This window comes from Rhineura floridana, chromosome 9 (assembly GCF_030035675.1).
Source record: "Rhineura floridana isolate rRhiFlo1 chromosome 9, rRhiFlo1.hap2, whole genome shotgun sequence".
In the NCBI taxonomy this organism is placed as follows: domain Eukaryota; kingdom Metazoa; phylum Chordata; class Lepidosauria; order Squamata; family Rhineuridae; genus Rhineura; species Rhineura floridana.
The window spans coordinates 40,952,492-40,969,719 of record NC_084488.1 but is presented as its reverse complement, the minus strand read 5'-3'; the positions used below and the strand labels follow the sequence as shown (position 1 = coordinate 40,969,719).

Sequence of the window (17,228 nt, the reverse complement as noted above, 5' to 3'; positions counted from 1 at the left end):
GGTACATAGGAGCTTGCCTTATACTGAGTCAGACAATTCGTTCATCTAGCTCAGTATCTACACTGACTTACTGTGACTCTCCATGGTTTCAGGAAGGAGCCTTCCCAGCCCTACTTGGAGATGGAACCTGGGACCTTCTGTATGCAAAGCAAATGCTCTACCGCTGAGCTACTACAGATATGAGGCAGTCACTGACAACACCTTTGTGTGTGTGTGTGTGTGTGTATGTTGATGGGCTGGTTTGCAGATCACTTAAAGCCACAGCTAAGCACAACTGTTGTTTGAGAGGTTGTTGTGTGCTAGTATACACAGAAAAAATCGTAGCCAAGCATAACTGTGGCTTAAAGTGACATGTGAAGCAGGCTAATATAACTGAACCCATTGATGGGGTGGGTGCTCATGGATGATTCAGAGGTCAGGATGACAGATAAGGGATGGTACAATCTTTTAGGCTGAGCCCAGATTGTTAAGGGCTTTTAAAGGGGTAACTTTTATTTGTTTAAAATTAAGATGCAGCAAAACAAAAACATTTAATTTGTTTTAAAAAGTAACTTTTAAAAAAGCAGTTTGAATTTTGTCCAGAACAAAATAGGAATCTACAGCAGGCACTTGTGTTATATGCTCCTGATAGCCCATTCTAGTCAGGAGCTGGAAGGTCAAGACATGAACTCAAGCTTCCAAATAGTGACAGAGTGCACCCCAGTGGCATTGCCTTGAGGCTATAAATGCATGACTGTCAGTTACTAGTAGACATAGTTTCATTCTTCCTGGTCTTGCTTCTTCACTTTCAGTAGACCAGGACCTGCTTCTTTCATGTCCCCTTGTAAATAGCTTGGCATGAGTCATCTGTAATCATGATGGAGTCATCTTCCCTTCCTTTACAGAACATACTAGCATGTTTGTGAATGCAAGGAAGGCTAGAGTGTGGTGACTGAGCAGCAGAATTGGGTGTTACGCCGTACAAGAAAGCAAAAGAAATGATTGGCACAAGGTGGATAAAGGAAGAGAAAAGGTGGCTGTTTTTCTTGCCTCAAGCTGCTTTTCCTTGGCTGGCCACAGGCTTACAACAGGGCCTCGGTCCTTTACTTGTATAACATCGCTCATGTTGATACACTTTCCCAGCTCAATCACTTTTTCCATCCAGTAAATGTCAGTCATACCATGATCCGAGAAAAGAATGACATTCAGGTCATTCTGCAGGCCCTTGTCCTGTCAAAATAGTAAAGATTGTAATTACAGCTTGAAAAGGACACAGTGTTCAGTTTGGTAAGCAGATTCACCTTACCTGCAATGCCACTGACAGAACAAAATGCACATTTAGAATTAATCCTTTCACATGGCCTTTCCCGTTCCCATTTGACGGTATTAACGAGGTTGATATCAAAGAATATTCAGCCTTGAGAAAGTTGCATTAAAGTTGAAATCAATGGGACCAGTTAGAGATGGAACTTATAGGTCGTGATGGGGTGCAACCACCAGATTATAATTTCACTTCTTGACAAGCTATTTTTGAGGGAATTCAGTCCCATATCAGCAAATTCAGGTTGTGCAGGGACACGAAAGTTGTTTTGGTGCTCTAGCGCAACTAACCCACTTCCTCTGCTTGCAATAAGAAAAGTGATGTGGAAATACATTGGATTGCTTGATGCAATGTCATATAACCTCGCTGCAAACAACTGAGGATGAATGTTCAATAATTAGCCAATGTTGTCTAACCTCCCTGTAAATATTTGTGTAAACAAACCAGGGTGCCTACACAATAGGTCATCTAGAAGCAACATAAGTCTCTACATGCCTGGTCCACATTCTCAGTGCCAATGGCTGGGAGCAGTAGAAATTTACAGTGTGATGTTCCTAATCCATATGGTCAGTACTTCTACACATTCCTGTTAGGACAGGGTTCATTTGGAGGTTGTGTTTGGTGGCAGCCCCATGGCAACTTACAACATCTGCTTCTGCTCTTAATCACAACTAAGTTACTACACTATTACTTGCAATGAGGCTTGGATGGGTTACTAACGTTCTTTGAATCTGGACCTTTATGACTGACAGTTTCTTTAAAATAAAACCATGTCTTGTCAAGCTAAATTGAGTAATATGTAGATTGGCTTGAAATGAGTAGCAGGGACAACAAGACCCTTTTTGCTACTTGCACTCATTCTAACCTCTTTTTAATGAGCAGAGTCATATATGTAAGCATTAAAAGATTGTGGGGCTGATGGATTTCATCATGATGTGGAGGGATACTGTACACATAGGTCCCAAGGCATGAAAGCCTTTTAAGGATCAAGACAAGAACCTTTCAGTTACTGCAGAATCATTTATGTATGTCTCTGCCTTCCTGCTCTTATGAGGAGGCAGGCTGCAGTTCTGTCTTACTATAATCTGGATGACATGAATCAATCTGTTGTGGATGCTAAATGCAATTAGAACATAGTGGGTCCAAAACATTTTGGATATGTAGGGAGCAGAGGAAAATGTTTTTGATCTTGCCTCCTTTTAGAAGAGCATTGATATAATGAGAAAGGACCTCAACAACACTCACAGCACAAACCACTGCCTATGTCATCCTTCACCAATCTGGTGTCCTTCAAAATGTATTTAAAAATGGGGGGGATTCCCCCTAGTTATGACTTCCCTACAGGGAGGAGGAGAAGTGTTCACATGTTAAGATTAAAAAGAGTACACCAAATGTACACAGGAGGGTTTGAAGTAGTTACACATATCTATTTGACCACAAGTACCCATGACTGGCCTGGAATCTGTTAAACGTGTAATACTCACAAGTATAGTTGGTATGGTTTGAAGCCCTTGATTAATAGTTACAAAGAACATTTAATAAGTATAAGAGAAATAGTGAAGGACAATATAGCTTCTAAGTGACACTAACCTTGATAAGCTTAGTCATACTTTGCAACACATTATCCACTGCTGTTAATGCATTCTTCCTCTGAATAGATGAAGGGCCGTAGTGATGACCTTCTACATCAATCCGCTCATAATACACCGCTGCCATATCTGCTGTGCCACCTCTAGAGTGCCAACACCACGAAAGAGTTAGGTGTAAAATAAGTATGCTACTATTTTAGAATATCTTTCAGATCCACCATCAAGACTGGGATTTTTTCATTCTATATGCAACCAAGTGTTGTACTTGGAGCAGAGCTTGGAAAAGTTACTTTTTTGAACTACAACTCCCATCAGCCCCAGCCAGCATGCGCTGGCTGGGGCTGATGGGAGTTGTAGTTCAGAAAAGTAACTTTTCCGAGCTCTGACTTGGAGGAGGTGCATACCATGCTTTACAATTCCTCTGGATAGCTATATCCCTGAATTTGCTTATTTTCAACATCCTTCTTCCTTTATATCATGGTTTCTTATATTGTAAGCCATTATTTTAAACTGTGGCATTGAATGCTTAGTCAGAAATACAGTATTTAAATATAGCCAAGGCAACTCCATGTGGAGCAACTTCAGAAGCAGCTCTAATAGTAAAGTTCACACAACCAGTTGTTATGGGTTAAGTCAATTTGTGCTGATTTTTTCAGTGGCTTTTAGCATGCCAAACTAATCCTCAAAATATTTTATATTGGGAAGACAGTTGTATAAATAGGTGCAAGTCTTCATCCTGCCAAGCGCTACCTTTGTAACCGTGATTCACTTCTTCCGCCATCATTTTTTGGTGGTAAATATAACCATAGATTAACATGGACAGGGAGCTGAAGGAAATGTTTTTGGTCTTGTCTCCTTTTACAAGAACATTGATATAATGAGAGAAGTCCTCTACAACATTCATAGCACAATTGCTCTGCCTATGCCAGCCTTCACCAACCTGGTACCCTTCAAATGTTTTGGACTACAACTGCCATTAGTCCCAGCCAGCACTGCCGTGCTGGTTGGACCTGATGGAAGTTATCCAAAACCAGGTTGGCAAAGTTTGGCCTATGTAATGTGTCTACAGGGACTGATCAAAATGGTTTAGACCACTTGTTAAAAACTCAGATGTATAAAGTTATGGTCAAATTTAAGCATGCTATACCAAGTGCAGTGTAGTGGTTAAGGTGTTGGACTATGACCTGGGAGACCAGGGTTCGAATCCCCACACAGCCATGAAGCTCACTGGGTGACCTTGGGCCAGTCACTGCCTCTCAGCCTCAGAGGAAGGCAATGGTAAACCCCCTCTGAATACCACTTACCATGAACACCTGATTTGTAGGGTCGCTATAAGTCAGAATCGACTTGAAGGCAATCCATCCATACCAAGTTACGGATTTTAGATTTACAAAACGCAATAAATATTTCTATGCTTTTTCTATGGGCAAGGAATAGACTTCCATTTGCCTCACCCACTATAACTTTGGCATATATATTTTTCTCCCTCATTTTTCCTTTTTTTCTTTTTCATGTTATCTTACTTAAGGTTCCTCCCTCCCCTTGCCCCCCAAATGATAATACATGATATGGAAAACCAGAATGAATTGTCTTTATGGTCATATTTATTTATTTATTTATTGTGCTTAAATACCGCCCCATAGCCGAAGCTCTCTGGATGGTTTACAGTAACTAAAAACATTAAAACAAATATATAAATTTAAAAACACATCTTTTAAAAACAATTTAAAACACAATTTAAAAATTTAAAACAATTTAAAACACATGCTAAAATGCCTGGGAGAAGAGGAAAGTCTTGACCTGGTGCCGAAAAGAGAAAGCTTCCCTCAGAGTAGGCACCCAGAGGAGGGCCTTTGATCTTGAACATAGTGTACGGGTGGGTTCGTATCGGGAGAGGCGTTCCATCAGGTATTGTGGTCCCAAGCCGTGTAAGGCTTTATAGGTCAAAACCAGCACCTTGAATCGAGCTCGGAAACATACAGGCAGCCAATGCAAGCGGGCCAGAATCGGTTTTATATGTTTGGACTGTCTGGTCCCTGTTACCAATCTGGCTGCTGCATTTTGCACAAGGTGCAGTTTCCGAACCATCTTCAAAGGCAGCCCCACGTAGAGTGCATTGCAGTAATCTAATTTGAAGGTTACCAGAGCATGGACAACTGAAACCAGGTTATTCCTGTCCAGATAGGAATGTAGTTGGGCCACCATATCATCTTGCTACTCTTACAGAATAAAGGTTTATTGCTAATATCAAATAAATAAATAAATAAATAGATTGGTGATTTTACCTCAAAAATTCAACAGCGCTATTTACAGCATTGGAGAAATTAGTATCTGTTGGAACACTATAATACGGTAGACAGTAGGTAGGTCTGATTCCAAGGATTTCAACTTCACAACCTAAAGACAAACATTTAATTAGTTATAGTTTATTTAGATTCCAAATTTTGAATTACAAATTTAAATACATTTAAATTTAACACAGGTAAATTTATTGAAGGGAATTAACCTTCCAGATTGAGTTAGGTTGTATCCAAGGCTGTGCCAGCAGTGGGACTTCCTCTCCTCCCCCTGCACACTGGAGGGTCCCCGCAACCCTCTGGAAGAGAATTTGAGGGTGCATGATGGGCTGCAAGGGGGAAGCAAGAAAGGGGAAGTTCTGTTGCACAAGGGAAAGTTCTGTTACGTGAATGGCACAGCAGTGTTGGATATAACCCATTGATTACAGGATCATTGTCTAGTAAACATTAGAGCTAAAATTAACCGAAGGCAATCATTTCAGATTGCAATCACCAGTGCAAATCTCATTATGTGAAAGTCTGCAACAAATAAAATCCATTGACATGAATCTGTGCACACACCACATCCATCTTGAAACTTAAATGTTATGAAAATCTTGACCTTAGACTTGAATTCCATGTATCCTTGATAGCTCCCCAAAAGGAAAGGGGTAAGTTTTAATATTCAAAACTAGACTGAAGGATTTACAGCCATATTTATTAGCCTCTTATTGTAAATACACTATTTTTTATTTCAAAAAATTGGTTAAATTTCAACTCTTTTTTTTTAATCAGCTCCATTTGGATAGGAGCAATTGGTTACACTGCATCATATTCCAATAAATTAAGTACAGCAATAGTCTAAATCTCAAGAATTCTTTTACCAAATACTTTGTATTTAGATGTGGAAAACCTCTTTCTGGAACTGGTATATTGAACTGTTGATTATTTCCCCACAGGATCTTATTAAAGCATTTTACACCAATTAACTTTCTTTCACCTCAAGCCTTTTCCGGTAAAATACAGTATATCTGGAGTCCTAAAAGCTTATGGCAACAACTCCTAAAGGGGAACATGGGCTCTGAACACAAGAGAACCATGTTTCAAAATTAATATTTATAGCTGCTCTGCTTAGCAACAAAAAATGCAAGCGATTTAGTTTTTCGTAGCCCAGGAGCCCTGAAATCATAGGGCTGTAATATGTATTTCCTTTAATAGTCCCAAGACATGCACACATAAGGAGGAATTAGGGGAAACAGACAAAGGAAGGATTCTGATGCTGGCTAAATTTTGGTATTCAGGTTTCTCTTAAGAGTGGGAAAATAACTCTCAGGTAATGCTAGGACAAGGTGGTTGCAATGGAGAAATCAAGTCATGTCAGAAGTCTTACACTGAAGAATGTCAGATGCTTTATATGTAAGTAATGAACTGCATGCTTTCAACATTCTTTCAATATTATTTAGTAGGATAGGTTCTATATCCCAAGATAGATTAACTAACGAGAATAACTGTAGGCACAGGAAAAAAAGCAGATTTCCCATTTGTGCTACATTCCTATGGGGATATATTTCTGTAGTTGACAAATTCCTTTGTTCAGTTTGTTTATTTCAAGATCAGCTCACTTGTCGATCTGCTTAGGGCAAGAATGTCTTTCACCACCACCCCAAGAATCCTGGGAGCTGTAGTTTGTTTGTGATGGATAAACTAGAGTTTCCAGGAGTCTTGTGTTTTGTCCCTTGTTTGCTACCCTTCTGGAAGAAAGGGTGGAACAGATTTTTTTTTTTAAAAAAAATACAACTGCACTACTTTTTGGGGAAGATGGATGAATAAAAGTCTAAAGGCATATTCAGCTGTGATTTCCAGTAGTGACGGTAGTGCCAAACCAAAATTGAGAAGAAAACTACCTCCAGGAATGGGCCCCATCCTCCTATGACATTGGACTTCCTCAGGCTTACTTGGCAATGGTGGCAATAGCAGCACTCTGAGGTGCCACCACCATGATTTCCCACAATGCCTGGGGTACCTTATATAGCATCAGTCCAGAACATTGTAGAAAATTAAAATGACTGCTCATAGATCCAGTTGGCTAGCATGAGGGAAACCCAGGGCAAGCATAAACTATAGTGGGCCCTGTCATAGGACAGCTGCTGTTCTAGACCACCAGGTGTTGTTGGTTCTCATGTAATTTTCTGTCTCATGTAATTGTTGTTCAGTCATTATGTAGTTTGTGCTCTTGAGAGCTTTTTACTAGGGCGGTGTTCACTTTCAGTTTGTTTGATTTTGTTGCTGCATTTTATAAACAAGTCAGACCTATAAAGAAGTTCGTAAACCACACTTTCCTAAATTTTCACACACAACCCTAAACAGTGGCCATATATTTATGCATTGTGTATTTCCTACTTGCCAGTGGTGAGCAAAAGTATGATTTTTGTAAATTCGTAGCTTTTGGGGGCTCTAAGACTGAAAACCAGTCTTTTGAAATCATATGTTAGGTATACTATTTATTCTCTGCTGAGTATGCACACATTTTTGCCCCACCATCATTTCCAATCAAACAGGTTTTGCTGCTTCTGAAGCTGTACAAAAATCTAGAAAACCTGTGAACAGAGATTATAGTGGAATGAGTGTGCCCACTAAGGGCTACAATGCTCTTGGCTGAAAGTGGTACAATGACCTGCAAAAAGGTTTTGTCTTTCTGCAGCCTGCCAGTTTGCTCTGTGTATGGCTATTTTGGTACTTAAATCATTTGAATACTCCAGTTGCCCCATTTTGTATTATATTAATTTTTACAGTATTGTACTATTTGAGTCATAAAATGAATGGGAATTCCATTTTCCCTTCTTATAATGAAAGATATGCTTTTCTGCATCTTTGTGTATGACACAAAGACTTGACTTCTGTCACTTCCAAAATGTATATCTAAATATTGGTTTAACAGTTGGATGTTGAATGTCATAACAAACCTTTTAAAGCTTTCCAGACTTGCTCAAAACGTCTGGGAAATGTCTTGTGCAGGAAAAAAAAAGGAATGTAATCTTAGTGATGTGTTCTTTTTTTTTTATTAGCAGCAACGAAGTGGCCTTGAACTTAAGCTGAAGTAAACATGCCCATGCACCTAAAAACAAGCCGAGCAGCTGCATAGTCTTTTGAAAACATGACATTAAATCAACAATAATTAAATCAACTTTGAAGCAGTCAAATTATTTGCATTATTCCATCACTACAAAATTAGTTAACCATGAAAGTGTTACTGCACAGATGTCAGTTTTGTCATATATTTTGAGATACCATGTGATCTGAGGCATATAGATTTCCAGGATAGAGTAACAAATCCTCTGTCTAGACTATACCCCTTTAGAGTGCATATGGGGGGCTCATATGGTTCAGGATCATGTTGGACACCTGATGTGATATGGTCTTCTCCCCACCTCCTGCTGTGGTCAGCCACAGTGCCACTCTGAGGCAAGCATGGGCAAGGAGGTATTCCTAGTAGCTTCATGGAACTGTAATCTTTTGACTATACTACCCATGTACATTGCAAAGCCATGCACAGAGATGTTCTAAGTGGCTCCACCATAATTGTGGAATTCTCTTCCTCTGGAGACTCAGCAAACGCTGAGCTTCTAGCATTTTTAGATGGATTTTAAGACCTTGCTTAGGATCACTTTTAAATATGGGAGTTTTTAATTAAACTTGTTATCTAGTATTTAAAATTGTAATAGTTATTTTGTCTCTTCAGTTATTATCAGGTAATTATTAAGAAATGTTGCCATCTAACCTACAGGTGATATGGCTTAGCCACTGAAATAGATACATTAATTGGGAACATATTAATTTAAGAAAAAGTCCAACAGTAGTTAATAATTTCTATAGTTTTAAAACTCAGTTCAGAATCTGCTTTCTCATTACAAAATGATTAATGTTTTAAAATGTATAGAAAGACTTTAATTCTTCATTATGCCATACCAGTATTAATAAAAATTGGATAGAGTGACATTGTCAAACAATTATTTCGGAAGTATAAGATTAAATCCATCAAAATGGAATCTCGAGGATGTCTTGACAGCAATAGCAATTTGTGTGATGGGCCTAAAGTGCTGGAATAGTTTAGTTTGTCAGCTTTCCTATTTAAGAAAGGAAGAATGGCTTGACCTGTTTCTCTGCTTGTCAAAATTGAGCAAATGCCAGCTTGTGTTGTCATCATTCTTATTTTTTATCTATCTGTTGTTGAGACATTATCCTTTCTGTTGAATGATCTTATGTAGTATTGTATGAGGGGAGACGTGACTAGGCACATATGTGCTGGGATGAGATGAAGTGACATAGAAGATGAATGAGTGGGTCAGCTGTCCCAGTGGCACTCTGCACATAAACACAGAGACATACACATATATCAGAGTCACATCATACACATAAGAAGCAACTGGTAACTATTGCCATTTCAAATGCAATATTAATATGGAACTAAATTTGCACAAATAAAAGATATAATCTGGTGCATATATCTCAGAGTTTTGTTGATAGTTTCATATTCATATTCAGGCATCCTCCCAAGTGAAAGTGGTTTATAGGGTCAGCAAAACCAGTGGTTGGCTAGGAAATACACCTGGGATGCATATGAACGTCTGGGTTGTGAACACCAATCTTTAATGGAAAGTGAATGGTTGAACTTTATTTGTATATGTGCATACTATCATGGTTCCTTTCCTTGCTTAAATAGCTGATAGGTGGTGTTCAAGCTTTTTTTTAAAAAAAAGGATGCCATGGTTGCTCTGTACTGAATCAGAGTCAGACCAATCAATCATATTTATTTATATGCTGTATTTATAGCTGTTAAAAATAGAACATGCAATGATAACAATTTGAAAAGTGAAGAATTCAGCAATACTAACCAGGCCAATAGTACATAAAGACTTTCCTCTTTGCTTTCATCATAGTGACCCACAATGGCTCTGATCCATTCCACCAAAGTGGCAACAGACTCTCTGGATTCACACCAATATCAAAAGATATATTTGTATTTGGGTCCCACATGTAGTTTCCAGTCATTTGATGGACATCGCAGTGGCGGCCTAGAAGATGAAAGAGTTGCTTTATATTCTCACTTCTCAGGAACATAGAGCAGGCAAAGCAGTCCCATACTGTTTTCAAAGCCTCATGAAAGTAGAATAAATTCTGATACTATCTGTCAGAGGCCACGAGATAAATAATTACTCTAACTCAAATTTTGCAAATTAGAACAGACATAAAGGTAAAGATGTAGTTTTGGGAAAAAATAATTGTGCAGTTTCTTTTTTTTTCAGAGAAGCTGCAAAATTGCTACTACCTCTCTAGTATGAATAAATGAAATTGCAAAATCACTTCACGGTCTGATCTTACACTGGTATTTAGTATCATGCAAAAGAGGGGGAGAAGTTGTATTGACTTAGCATGAAGAAGAAAACAAGATACAAAGAGAAGTGACGGAAGATTCAGGGCACGTCTAGCTTACTCCCAGCTTCACAGTTTGTATGGCAGATGTACATTTCAGTGAGTTCAACACAGGATCAGTTGCCAGTCTTGCCCCTTCCGTAATGAAGGAGGGGAAATAATTACTTTTATTACTATTTTTAAAAGTCACATGTACAAGTACTTGTTTCATTATTCTTCCTTGTCATTCATGCTGCCTATAGTGCTGCAGATGATCACATACATACACACACACACCCCACAAAACAAGTCGAGGGAATAGTATCAAAGGCCTATCAAGTTATTTTGGCTCCTGACGCAGAAAATCCCACAAGTGCTTCTTCCAGTTCCTGGCAGTAAAAACAACAACAAATTTACATAGCTAACAATTCATTGCTCTTTCATGCAGAGCTTGGAATCAACTTGTTACAAATAACAAGTTACTTGTAATTTATTACTTTTTTAGTAACAAGTGGGTAACTTTGTTACATTTTGCTAGTAATAGAACGAGTGGTAATTTCATTACTTTTCAGCTGCAACTATAATGTTTCCAACGTTACTTTTGGATGTTACTTGGGGGGAACAGGGGTAGTCTTCTGCTCCTCTGATTGGTGGACAAAGACATGTGCCTCACACTGGGTTTCTGTACAGCGTTGCTCTTCCCTCGTGCTCTGTGTTAGGAGGTGGAGAGCCAGATGGTCATGGAGTGGAGACGGGGGGGGGGATTGCTTTGAAAATGGACGGTGGAGGGAGAAAGCCGGAGGGCAAGGATGAAGGAGAAGGAAGCAGCAGAATGGAGATGAAGAGCTGTGGAGGTTACTGACGATGATATGTGTGTGTGTGAATTAGGGTTACCCTTTCTGGCTTTCACGGGTGATCTCCGCACTCACTCTGGATGGTGGATCTCCACTTGCTCGCCCTCCTGCCCTCCCCCCACACCTGCCTGCAAGCCCACTCGCTTACTTGACCTACTGCCCCCAACCCCCATGCTCTCACCCCTGCTCGCTTGCCCCCCTCCCCTACACTCTCCCTGTCCACCTGCCCCCTCTCGGTCACTCCCTCATTTGCCCTTCCCCCATGCCCACCTGCAAGCCTGCTCGCTCACTCACATGCCCTAAGACCCCAACCCCTGCTCTCTCAGCCCCTCACTCTCTCACTCACCCTACTGCCCCCCACTTTCTGGTCCCCCAGCCCACTCACTCACCCTACAGCCCCACCCCCTGCTCTCTCACTCCTACCCGCTCACTCCCTCATTTGCCCTACTGCCCCCTGCTCACTCGACCCCCTCTCGCTCACCCGCCCTACTGACCACCCACCGCTCTCTCACCCCCCGCTTGTTCACTTGCCCAACCACCTCACCCCCGCTCACTCACCTCCCACTCACTCGTTCGCTCACCCTACTGCCCCCCAACCTGCTCTCTGTCCCACCAGCTCACTCACCCTACAGCCCCACCCCCTGCTCTCTCACCCCCACCCACTCACTCCCTCATTTGCCCTACTGCCCCCCTGCTCGCTCGCCCCCGCTCGCTCACCCACCCTACTGCCCACCCACCCACCGTTCGCTCGCCCCCTGCTCACTCACTCACCCTACCGCCCCCACCCCCTGCCCCCAATCCTCCACTTAGTTCAATTTCTGTCTGCAGTCCAGGATGCAACTACACTATCCTTAACAGATGACCATCCAGCCTCTGCTGAAATACCTCTTGAGGCAACTTTTTTGAGTTCTACTTTCCCAAAGTTCTTACCACTAGGAACTTTCTCTTAAAGTGCAGCCAAAATCTGATTGCCTACCATTTGCATTGACCATTTCTAGTCCTGCCCTCTGGGGCAAGCCTGCTCCATCTTCTCGGTGACAGCCCTCCTGAACTTAGAAGACGGCTACTATCATGTCTTCTCTTAATCTTCTCTTCTCCAGGCCATAAGTCTCTTTCTTTCTTTCCTATGAGACCCTCTCTTTCTCATCCTTTCTTCCAGCATAGTCCTATGTATTCACTTCCAGGCATTTGCATGCTCCTCCGGATAAATTTTCCAAAAGCACACCCATGCAGGAAAAGCACAATGCCTGAAAAATCATCTAGAAAAAGCACCATGTTCTCCTGAATGTGGTAAATCTTGTATCTCACCATATGGGGGCACATCCAGAAGAAATTCTCACCCTGTGAAAATGACAGGTAAAAATCACAATGTGTCAGACTGAGCTTGTTGTAAATGAACGTGGGAATCTGGCTTCACTGAGGACAGAACGGGAGTGATAAAGAACATAAAGCAGGGCCAGATTAGAATTTTTTTAAAAAATCAATACCTTTCCCATTCTGCAACATCACTCAGAGCTAAACATTTGGGGAAACTGCCCAAAGTGAGACCATTGCTTCATTTAGCTCAATATTATCTGTGCTGATGGGCAGTGGCTCTCCTAGGTTTCAGGCGAAGTTTTTCCTAGCCTTACCTGGAGATACCTGGTCACTGAACCCTGGAGTTTCTGCATGCAAAGCAAGTACTCTACCATGGAGCTATGTTTCTTCTCCTAAAAATAAAGTTAAGTTTCCAGTCCTCATGGTTTTGAATAAAGGGCTGATAGGAAGCAGCATTAAACTAAGTTAGATCACGTTTCGCTCAGTGTTATTGACACTGACTAGCAGTAGATCAGGGTTCCAGAATTTTTCCCATCCCAGCCCTACCTAGACTGAACCTTGGACTTTCTGCAAATAAAGCATGGCGTTTACCACTGAGCTAAGACCACTCCTCACAGTTTTTTTTAAATAGACATTTTTGTATCACATTTAATCCTCCCCAAGATGGTTCATGAGAGAGTCAATAAAATAATTTTTAAAAAATCTTGTCCTAATAAATCTGCCCACCTGAAATAAAATACCATGTCAAAAGAAAAAACACTTGTCCTGAGTATGAACCTACTACACCCACACAGGTGCTGAACTCACCCAAAGGTGGTGGTGTTTCACATGTTAAACCAGGGGATAGAGGATCTAGCCTTTCAGATGCTGTTGGACTATAAACCCCATCATCCAGGTCCATTGGCCAGCCTGGCTGGAGTTGATGGGACTTGGCCTAGCAATATCTGGAGCACCACCAGTTCTGCATTCCTGTCTTGCCCAGACACGAATGTAGGTTTGTCACCAATTATATTCAGAAGAGATCTGTTGCCAATCCCAGCTCTCTGAAGAATGTACCAGTTTGACATAAGCATATCAAATAGCAATTCATCACATTCATCCTTTAAAAAAAAAAAAAAAGCTCAGGTGCACTGCTTGAAAAACATAGTGTAAGAGGATGACCTCAAGGGCGTTTCTTAGAACTATAGAGTCAGAAGGTGTCTCTGAGGTCATCTAGCCCAACCCCCACTCCCCAATATTCTTTCCTAGACAGCCACCTACATCTGCCCACCTGAAAGTGCACCTATCACATTTCCCAGTTCAGCTATTTGAAACTGCTGAACTGGAATGCATCAGTCATTTGATTTCTATTAGTGTAGGGCAGGGGTGTAGTCATCCAGGGTCTTGGGGGTGTTAGACCCCTTACTTTTTTGGGAGCAGGTCCCAGCAGGGTCCCTATGTCTCCAGCATCCTATGAAAGGGAAGTGTGTGAGCTAATCAGAAGAGTCTTCCAACATGCTTCCTTGTCCTTTCCTGCTGATTGGAATCAATCAGAGTGAAAGGAGGTGAATCAGCCACTGAGAAGACTCTTCTCAGTAGATAACACTCTCCCCTTTCATGCCTATTGACTCCTGGGGCATTTTCTGTTGTGGGAGAAAGGGATCTCATTCTCAACCCACATGTAAAAAAAGAAAAAGAAAAAAGGTAAGAGGGGGTGTGGCTGTGACTATCATGAAGGGACCCTGCACTTCTAAATTTCTCCCAGCAACCAGTATGAAATTCAGCAAAGCTATGTATTGCAACCAATGACTGCTCTTGTCAAGGGTTGCTGTGTGCTTTATCTTGGGACTGTTAGCGTGGAAGGCTAGGAGGCCAACAAAAGGTGGAGCCAGAGTAAATGATAGGCAAAGCCAACAAAGGCCCTATCTGCACTAAACATTTAAAGCAATATTATACCATTTTAAAACAGTTGTGGCTTCCACCAAAGAATCCTAGGAACTGTAGTCTGGAGAGTTATTAAGACACACCTGTTCCCCTCACAGAATTACAATTTCCAGAGTGGTTCAACAATCAATCCTTCTTCCCAGAGAACTCTGGAAAATGTAGCTCTGAGAGGGGAACAGAGGGTCTCCTAACAACTCTCAGCATCCTTAACAAACAACACTTCCCAAGATTCTTTAGGAGAAGCTCCCCTTTAAAGGTATAGGGCAGATGGGATTTTTAGGCCCTATCTTCCCTCTTCCTGAGTTCTACAGAGGCAAATGGGTGATTATGAAGGAGGAAGCGGACAACCAGGGTCACCTCCTGGGCTAGTTGTAAGTAGGATGTCAGGCAGTTTGGGCTTTGTTTTATTAACATTAAAGTGTGTGATGTGGCAATGGATTCTTTCCTGTCATATTGCTCAATTACTATTTATTATGTGTCTTTGAGTGTTCGAAGCACTTAAGACTCACAAAATTGAAGGGGAGACTTGTAGGTCATCTAGTCCAGCCGCTACTTGATGCAAGAAAGTCAGAGAGAGAAGATCCCCAACAGATGGCTGACCTACTTCTATTTGAAGGCCTCCAGGGAAGGGGAGGGGAGCTGACCTTGGGTACATGGTCCAACTGTTAAGCTGCTCTTATCCTTTTGGGACATTTTCCCCTCAACTAAAATCTACCCTCCTGTAACTTAAGCCCATTAGATCCAGTCCTAACCCAGAGGTCTTTGTACTCTTCTATGTGGCAACCCTGGAGTTACTTGAAGACTACCATCATGTACCCCCACTCAAGCCTTTTCCAGAATAAACCTACCCAGTTCACTTAAACTTTCATCACAGAACTTGTTTTCCAAACCCCTGATGATCTCCATTGTTGTCCTCTGAACCCATTCCAATTTGTAGATCAGCCCCCAGGACTGGATCAATGCTCCAGCTGAGGCCTGACTAGTGCAGAATTACGTGAATGTTTACTTCTTATGACTTGCAAACTCCAGTTCCAATGAATGCAGCCTAACATTGGTTTTGCCTTTGTGCTCCCACTGGGGTGAATGGGAGCTTCCCCCCAAGCAAACTACAGGGGCAGGAGTGATGGAGTTCAGGACTCAAAGGGCTAAATGCCTCCACTACCACACCAGGGTCCTGATCCATGTCAGACCCCCACACTGGATATTTCTGAAAGAAAAAACGTGCACTCGAGGACAAACCATATGATTAATGTCATGTGTAGATTAAATTGGCCCTCAGTGGCTCTTTCTCCCTGCTTGTCTTGTCCCTGGTTCTACTACCCTCTGTATGTGTGTGCTTATTTTTAATGTTGTTTTAGGCTACTTAGATGTGCTGAAGCCAAGGCCAGCACCTTGTAGGCATTTTTTAAAGTATCTAAAATGTAACTGTAGTGATTACTTTGGAGAAAAAGTAATCAGTAACTTTCAGAGCAATTGTAACGGTAATTACTACTTTTTTGGACCATGTAACTAATTTATTACTTTTTAAAAGTAATCTTACAAGCTCTGCTTTCATGATACCCAAATTCAGCAGGCCACCTCACCCACCCTAATGGTACAAAACCTGTGTGCAGTTTCTGAGCAGTTTTCAAGGCCAAACCCATGTAATATCTTAGTTACTAGAAAGCTAACAAACTATTGTACTCTATTCTCTGTTCTTATTATCCCAGTTTCTTTCATAATTAAATATTATTTGGACTCAGTTTAAGTATTTATTATTTGTTTATTTATTATTTGATTTATATCCCGCCCTTCCTCCCAGCAGGAGTCCAGTAATAACAGATATATTATTGAGTATTCAGGTGTTACTATGCAAAACAATGTTCCAGTAATTACTGGCTATTCATAACCTCCCTTGCTGTATTTAGCTACCCATTGTTGTGGCTCACTGTTTATGTAGCCACAGAAGAGGCATTGTATCCGAGTAAACCAGTGTAATAACAATACTTTATAATTATATACAAAATTGTTGAGTTCTCAAAGCATTCACAGCCCTGTAAGACAGGTCACTATCACTATCCATCTATTAAATATGGTATTTTATTGTATCTGAGTTTTAATCATTGTACAGGTTCGTTTGAACTGTGGCAAGGCAATTAATAAATGTTTTAAACAAACGGGGGGGGAGGGAAATAGTCATTTGCCTAAGCCTCCTGGTGACACTTAGGTGAGATTTTTCACATGCAGCTTCCAAATTCACAGCTCACAATCTTAGCCATCTCTGCTTCCCCAGCTCTCTATGTAAATTGTGTGTCTTCAGAAGTACTTTTCATGTGCATTTCATAGGTGTCATTACAAAAACTAGCTGTGTGATTTCTAGTATAGTACATTGGAGTATAACATACTTCTTTGTCTTCACTTGGTATTATGAAACAGCCCACAAACTAAACCATTTAGTCCTTACATATCTTTCCTATATTAGAGACGACATTGATCTCAGCAGCTGGGCCAAGGACTATGTTTTCTTATGAGGCCTTTATCCCAAGGTGGTTGCTAAAGCAACATTTGAGAAGAATAAATT

General features: G+C 41.0%; 1 protein-coding gene across 3 annotated transcripts in view; it reads right to left on the bottom strand.

The window, feature by feature from the left end:
* ENPP6 (ectonucleotide pyrophosphatase/phosphodiesterase 6) overlaps positions 1-17,228 on the bottom strand; it is a 41,894-nt gene that overhangs the window by 12,118 nt on the left and 12,548 nt on the right. For 2 of the 3 annotated variants that reach the window (XM_061583458.1, XM_061583459.1), the window contains exons 2-5: positions 10,058-10,237; positions 5,175-5,286; positions 2,891-3,032; positions 1,030-1,209 (exon numbers count right to left, since the gene is read on the bottom strand). In XM_061583458.1, coding sequence (XP_061439442.1) covers positions 1,030-1,209; positions 2,891-3,032; positions 5,175-5,286; positions 10,058-10,237 — 614 coding nt within the window. Of the gene's footprint in view, positions 1-1,029; positions 1,210-2,890; positions 3,033-5,174; positions 5,287-10,057; positions 10,238-12,404; positions 12,609-17,228 lie in introns of those variants that run through there. The other variant, XM_061583460.1, reaches the window with a different exon arrangement.